The sequence below is a fragment of the Centruroides sculpturatus genome, unplaced genomic scaffold (genome assembly GCF_000671375.1).
Source record: "Centruroides sculpturatus isolate CEXI.00-Female unplaced genomic scaffold, Cexi_2.0 scaffold2871, whole genome shotgun sequence".
NCBI classification, from domain to species: domain Eukaryota; kingdom Metazoa; phylum Arthropoda; class Arachnida; order Scorpiones; family Buthidae; genus Centruroides; species Centruroides sculpturatus.
Genome location: NW_019387200.1, coordinates 1,280 through 9,346, shown reverse-complemented (window position 1 = coordinate 9,346; position 8,067 = coordinate 1,280). Strand labels below are relative to the sequence as shown.

At 33.8% G+C, this 8,067-nt stretch overlaps 1 protein-coding gene and 1 long non-coding RNA gene across 2 annotated transcripts; one reads left to right on the top strand and one right to left on the bottom strand.

Annotated features, from left to right (window-relative positions):
- The first annotated feature begins 844 nt into the window (after positions 1-844).
- Positions 845-2,650, top strand: LOC111616268. Its single transcript, XR_002755215.1, has 2 exons — positions 845-1,689; positions 1,855-2,650. It is a non-coding gene; the product is annotated as an uncharacterized LOC111616268 (long non-coding RNA).
- Positions 2,651-6,738: 4,088 nt separating this feature from the next.
- LOC111616267 (nudC domain-containing protein 1-like) lies at positions 6,739-7,746 on the bottom strand (the record flags this gene model as incomplete). The annotated part of the gene is made up of 1 exon (XM_023357704.1): positions 6,739-7,746. A coding segment is annotated over one exon (510 nt), but the record flags the coding sequence as incomplete, so codon positions are not given.
- Between the last annotated feature and the right edge of the window lie 321 nt (positions 7,747-8,067).

Here is an 8,067-nt window from a genome sequence, read left to right as displayed (position 1 = left end):
TACAGATGTTAAATGCGTGATACTCTGGCGTCTAGTGTATCGGCGCGAGAGATAAGATAGGATAAAATTACATTTAAACGAGCAATTTTTTATTGTGACATCGTCACAACGCCAGGCTACAATTTTTCGCCACGATGTTCTTAAGTTTTCTAGTATCTTGTCCCTGTACATCATGTTTTCCCGCTAGCAATGGAGTCGTGCCAGTCATCCGACTCCTTTCAGGGAAAAAGTTTTTAATTGGAATAACATGGCTTCTTGTTTGCGTCGGAAGTTCACGTATAGTTAATCGGGTCTCGTACCCCTAAACTTCCGTATCTGGTCTCAACTTTAACTCAGTTCTCCGTATTAAGGAAGGGCAGACAGCGCGAATTTATAGGTCTACAATGTTTTAAAATTGCGTCCCAACGAACGAGAGGCGTTCGGCCGTACTGTATTCTTAGTCGGGCATCGTTTGCTCTATACTCTTTGCACGATCTTGCACACGATTTTTCCGACGTTCAAATACAGTAGATCCCCCTATAAAACCGTTTCCTATAGTTATGATTCCTATAAAAATTGTGGCAGTATCCGTAAACAACGGTAAAAATAACTCCTATAATACGTAAAACGTCATCGGGCAGCCGAACTACTTTCCCGCCGTCCGTAGCGCCACGCTACGGACGTTTAGGCGTAAATTGAGTTAAGTATCGTCTGTTCATATAATTATATATAAATTAGGTACTGTACATATAATTATATATTAATTATATATAAATTAGGTACTGTATATATAATTATATATTAACTTAATTTATTGTAACTTTATTATAANTTAATTGAAAACATATGCTCGCCATCTCAAAATTAGTAGTGGCTTGCCCCTGTACATCATACTTTTCCTTTATCAATAGAGTCATCTATCTGACAGCTTTCAGGGGAAAATTTTTGAATTGAAATAACGTGACTTCTGGTTTGTGTTGGATGTTTGTATATAGTTAATCAATCAGGACTTCCTGCCTCTAAGATTTCCATATCTGGTCTTGTCTTTCATCTGTCTAACTCTTTCTCGAGATTAAGGAAAGACAGACAACAGTGGGAATTTATAGGTCTACAATTTTTTCAAATTGCGGCCCAATGAAGCTTCATTATGTCGTCTTTGTGCCTGATTCTAATGTACACCCCAACTTTTAAGACCAAAACAGTTGCGCAATAGAATCAAGAAAACATGGTAAGTAAAAATTTTAAAAATTATCTGTAGTATGGTCTGATTTTAAAGCATGTTAGGTTCAAAAGCATGCATATAATTATAACAATGAAAAAAATCAGTAAATTGATTGAAAGCTAGCTTTTTCTTACACTAGTAGTAAAACATAAAGCATTTGCTTGCTTCTCAAGCAAAGCCAAAGATAACATCCAATTTTAAGCATTTTACTTGTAAATACTTAAAATTTTCCAAGTTCCTGCCTTAATGCTTCTGTAAAGGAAAAGTAAAGCATAGCAAAGAAATTGATTTATAAGGTTTTATAGCTTTGGCAAAGAAAATATTGAATGGATGACAGGATATTTGTTAGGAAGGAACAGAAAGGTGGTGTGTCATCTCCAAAAAGATTATTTTTTTTTATTTGCAATATGTATTAGGTCCTGGTTTACAAGTTGGTTTTGCCAAAGATTTGGGAGTTGATTAAAGCAGCTTGCAAGACTAAGTGCAAAGTAAGTAATACAAAAGATGTGTTTGTTTGTGCATTTTTAAATTTAGTAAATATGATGATAATATACAGATTATATAATTATAATCTGTATGAAAATTTATGTAATAAGATGTTCAGGAACTGCATGTAAATCAATCCTTCAAAGTTTAATTTGTTCAAATTTCAGACAATAGAATGTGTTTCATCCAAAGCAGATAAGTGGATTAAGTTTTTAAAGACAACAACTGAAAGCTACAGGAAACATGATGGGAACATTTTATAATGCCACGTGCAATTGGTGTGATTGACTATTTTGTATACATTTAAGAACATCGAAATCATTTCATGGAAATTTGCAACTCTGTGGTTAATATATCCATTTACTGTGATGCAAATTAGATTTTAACAAGTGTTAATGCATGGCCAGGTTCAGTTCATGACAGCAAAATATGAGAAAGTAGTGCTGAATGAGTCATGAGACATTTTCAGCATGTTCTGTTATTGGATGATTCTATTGCTCCCTGGTTATAACTAGTTAGTGCTTTTGTCAATTATCATCATCAAGCAGTGGTGTGGTCCAATAAAGTGAAGGTTCCCCAATTTATAATATAAAGTGCAAGTTGTTTCATTACACAAAGTGTCACCCTGTATTGTTTTCTGCTTTGTTTTGCATAATGTCACTAAATATTTGAATGATGATACTGATTTCCCAGAATCAAATACTCATGACCTAAATGAGGACGAAAATTCATCTGATATCGAGAGAGTCTGAAATCAGAGAAACTAGAAATTTAACCAATACACACGTTTCAGAGGAAAGTAATGTTTTACAAACTGGTTGTTGAAGATGTGGTGAATTAGTGTTTATTTTCCCTGTTGCTACATGTTATAACTTAACTTTTGCCACTTGTCCTGTTGAACAGTGTTCTTAGATTACACAAGCACCTACAGACTGTTCCTGAATAAAAGGAATAATAATAAGACAAAAAAGAGTTAGCTGGTGTACAGCAGATTGATGGATTTGTGTCTGTCTCTCAACTTCATCAGTTCTTTCTTTTTTTAATATTTTTATTACCTGTTCTACTTGCATCTCTTTCTGTTGTGCTTTCATAATTTTTTCATTGGCTGACCTTAAGATCAGGATATAGCACCAAAAAAATTCACCAGAAAATTCTAATGACAGCTTTTTGTTGCTAGCATTGCAATTTTTCCAAATGAAATCTGATATTACTTTAAGTTTGATTGTACTTTTATTTTATTTTAAGTTTGATACTTTTATTCAAATGTATGTAGCAGTAATAGATTTTATCTTACTAAATTCAAGTTTATGCTTTTCTTAAGCATAAGCTAAAGTAAATAGCTTATGCTTAAGTAAAAAAGAGTAAATAACAAAAGCTTTAACTTTAGTCATAAGACTTAATATTAGTAGAGACAATTTCCTGTGTGAACATTAGTGTATAGGAATGTGAGACCTCCTATTCCCCTTTATAATACAATCAGGCCTGGAGCATATGCATTGTTGCAAATTGTTGTTCCAGATCTCTCATATTTGTAGAGAACCTGATGTCTCACCTGGCCCTGCAATGTTCATTGGGTGACAAATTTTGAGATGGGCAGTATGGCAATACAACAAAGCTAGGGTTTCTCACAAATGTGTGCGGGCATGCAGTTGAGCATTATTTCTTTCTGTAAAATGACTGTTTTCAGCCCTGCCATAAAAGGCAATATGAGGGTGCTGGATTTCTTGGGATATTAATGGTTATCCCTCATACTATTGTTAGATGGGATTGATTGTTATATGAGCCGGCATATTGGCTTCTCAGGCCAGCATGCCAACAATGAGTGTGTGTTGCTCAACAGTAAAGGCAGAATTGAAATAGACCTCTACGTAATACGTGCTGATTGTTCTCAAATGATATCAGGATTCATCATCAAAGACAATACAATTCCAGTGTGTAGCAAACCATGCTTCTGTCATCGCACCACTGCAAACCTGTCATGTCCATCAAATGAAACCAACAGTGTTTTGTTGACATTAGCAGTCATTGTGCATGCAAATTTTCCTCTTCTGGTTGCCTACCAATGGTTTGAGAAGAGAGAGTAGTATATAATGGAGGCTTCCACCTGTCTCCGAATGGTAGACAAAGATCTTATTGCAGCAGTTTGCATTTATCTCAATATTAGATAATCGACTCTGGCACCCCACATAGATACCAGAGAGATATCATCGTGTATATCTCTCTGGTATCTATGGCTAATATCCTATTTATCAAATCGTACGTACTATGTTAAGGTAAAAAATTCAATATCAAAACCATTTCGAGTTAACAAAGGTGTACCACAAGGATCCGTTTTGGGCCCTTTACTTTTTAATATTTATATAAATGATATTGTAGAGACTATTCCTGAGAATAATATTATATTGTATGCAGATGATATTGTTATAACATATGCAGATTGGAATATTCATTTGGTTGAAAATAATATAAACTCTTTGTTATCTAAATTAAGTAAGTATATGGAAAATAATAACTTAAGAGTAAATGAAAATAAAACAAATTATATTTGTTTATCAAATAAAAACAAAAAAGTGAATTTAGAAGATATACAAGTAAGAATAAATAATGAACGTATTCAAAGAGTTAATACTGTAAAATATTTAGGAATCGAAATTGATGATAAGTTACGATGGAACAATCATATAAATAATTTAACACTGTCTTTATCTAGATATATTGGAATACTGAAAAGAATAATGAGTTTTTTAAATTGTGAGACTGTTTTGCGCTTGTATCACGCTTGCATGGAACCTAAACTTCGATATGGTATTTCTGTATGGGGTACAGCTTCTTCTTTTGTATTGAATAGATTGCAAGTTATACAAAATAACTTTATAAGAGCATTATATAAGTTGCCTTATGATTCCTCTGTCACTTCTTTTTATAACCAGATCAAAATTGATAAAATAAAAACTTTATATAAAAAACAAGTTCTTTTGGAAGGTTTTAAACTAATAAAGGTGAGCAAGAAAAAATCTTATATAAGCGAAGAATTAAATAAATATTTTAGGCCTTCTAATTACAACTACCGATGGAGAAATAACTTGCTTTTACCAAAGGTTAAGCATAGTTTTGGAAGAGATGCACCAATTTATCAACTTATATATAGTTGGAATGCCTTAAAAGAAGATTATAAAGAATTGTGTACTTACGGACAATTTAAACGGGCTGTGAAAAAATTGATATGTGATTAGTTGAGTGTATTTTTTTTTGTTTTGATGTTATTGTATTTTTCTTTTCTGTTCTTTTTTGTTGTTTTGTTGATTGTATACTTGGTAAAAGTCTGTATCATTAATTTTTCTTTTGACCCTTGAAAAAGGCCAATGGCCATAGGGTCGTATGATTAAATAAATAAATAAAATAAAAAAATAAAATAAAATATATGTGCACTTGCATACCCACTGACCCAAACACGCTCACAATCGAGTCGGAATAGCCCATATGGCAGGCAATTTGGCCATCCTGCTTTCCTCGGTCCAATGATGGGACCTTTTTCAAATTCTACTAGCTATGTGTAATGTTTTTGACTGCATTGTACAGGTATGCCTCGCATTTGAAGACCTCCAAACAGTATGTGACACATTCTAAATTCTGTAATTCTTTGGAAACCTTTGCTTAGAATGCCAAAATGGAAATTTTAAGGTAATCGTGGCATTAATCATTTACAAACCTAGCTGCTGAGTTTTGCAGTGATTGGATAATTCTGTGGGTGTGTAACTTTCTTTTGTAAATGTATTGCACAAATTCTTGTTTACAGGCACTCTTCTGGATAAATCAAGCTTGAACATTAAGTCAACACTAATTATAATATTCTTATCAACTGTCCATTTTCTATATATGGGGCCAAGTATAAAATGCCAGAGAACATGCTATACAGTCGACCCCCCATAACATGGTAGATACGTTCCGTTCTTTATGAATCCATTTTGTACGAGTCCTTGCCAATCACAGCCTGGCACGTATGCACTTTACGGACTACGGCTGTTTGAAAGGTTTTCTTCCATAAAATTAATCGATTCCTAGACTAATTCAACTCAACATTTCCAAAATATGTATATTTTTTTGGGAATAATCTGTATAAACTATGCTATAAACTAAAAATTGTAGGATTACTTACTGAGTGTGCACCATTAGACGTCGTCATTGCTTAAGCTTGTTTTTGTCGCGGAGCAGCGCACCAAACGGCGGCTGCGATTTCTGATAAGTTATTTTTCTGCGAAAACTTTGTTCAACTTTGGAGACATCATTAATATAAATAATTTTTATGGCTGTTGAATAAGAAATGTATAAAATTAGTGCCGTATTAGACTTACGGTACCTAATTTACATACTGTACAGACGATAGTAAACTCTCCGTAGCGTGGCGCTGGATGGTGGAAAGTATATACAGCAGAGCCTCGATTATCCGACTCAATTGGGGACTGGGGTTGGTCGGATAATTGAAAAGTCGGATAACCGAAAAGTATGAAAAAATCCATTATTAGTGTAGTATATTATTATATCCCATATAATTAGTATATTAGTATATCGCTATTAACCTACTTCGCGTTGAATTTTCCTCCGTGTTAAGCCTAACAAAAATTTCTTAAAATAATAATCGTCACTATTGTATCGTTAAAAATTTGAAAATTAAGCCTCGTTTAAATACTGGTTTCCTTTCATGGTCGAATGAGTGTTGCCAGTTAAAACACAAAAATAATATTAAAGTAGCCAAGACATAGCCAAATATTGTAGCGCCACATCACTAGCGGATATTTGAAATTTGCCGACTAGGACGGTCGGTTAACCGAGGTGTCGGTTAATCGAGGCTCTACTGTATATATAATTATAATAAAGTTACAATAAATTAAGTTAATATATAATTATATGTAAAGTACGTAATTTATATATAATACTGTACAGACAATAGTAAACTCAATTTATCCGCCTAAACTTTCCACAGCATGGTGCTGGACAGCAGAAAGTAGTTCGGCTGCCCGATGACGTTTTACCGAATTATAGGAGTTTTTTACCATGTTTGTACGGATACTGTCGCAATTTTTTCGCCGTCATATAGGAATCCGAACTATAGGGGGGGGTTGACTGTATTATGTAAGGTACTGGGTATTAATTCCTTCTAAAAAATTGTCCAAGCAAACCAGTAATATTTGTTTGCAATAATTAATACCACTAAGTTCAAGTTTATTTGATCACACATCATGTACAAGTAAATCTTATCTAAGGCAATTTTTGATCAAATTTGCACCAATAAACAACAAAACAGTCATTTCACTTTGGTATATCCAACCTTAATTGCATTTTTTCTTTATTGACTATTTTACTTGATAATGTTTACATTAATTTTGACAAACCTTTTGAATGAAAAAATTAATTTAAAATGGCTTAAGTTTGAATTTTTAAAAAAGAAAAACTAAATGAAACCATAATTTTAATGGATGATACAGAATACAAAGTAATTGACTCTTGATGATTGACTGCAGTTTTTATTTACTAAGAAAGATAAAGTACAATCAACTTTCCATTATTTTAATAGCATATAAAGTCTTCCTTCCCAGAACAAAGATGCAATTTTTACTCGCCTGAAAACCTAAAATCCCAGCACAGTTCTCCAAATTGACAACGTATTGCTTGGCAATGTGCGATATTTCCTTTCCCGTCTTACGGTTTCGCAATTCTATGGAGGAACTGAGACTTTCCGGCTGCCTGTAAATGTAAACATGTCTGATGCTGTCACAGACTGCGGCAAAGCTAAAGTCCTGCGATCCGGAAATGAACTTCCTATCTTGCTTGGATGCCACAACGTATCCTAGAGCCGGATACGTGGCGATGTGTTCTAACTTGAAATGTTCGTCCTCTCCTTCACTGACAATGTTCTTTGGTTGCCAGACGAGACCATCGACGTCATAACGAAGACACAACACTGGCAAAGATTCCGTCGAGTGTGTGGTGTTGAAGAGCCATTGACGTCCACTTAGATTAATCTGAAAAATGATTTTGGAATTCAGAGTAAAACAATGATATTAAAAATATAGTCAAACAACAAAAATTATAATAGTAGTGCAGAATGGAAATATCTTATCTTCAACTAAACTCCCCAAGAGTACATTTCAAATAGACAAGGAATTGAAAAAAAAATTACATATTGTGCTGTAATTATAGACCTTTAAAAATCCTACACTAGGAGTGTCACAAACTGATGTAATGGCCAACTTTTGGTTATACCACTGCACTTGGGAACCACAAATTCAATAATAATACAGCCTGTGGTAGGCCAAGTGTCCGGTTAGAGAGAAAAGTATTAACTGCAAATTATATGATCTAGAACACAGATGTCCTTCAAC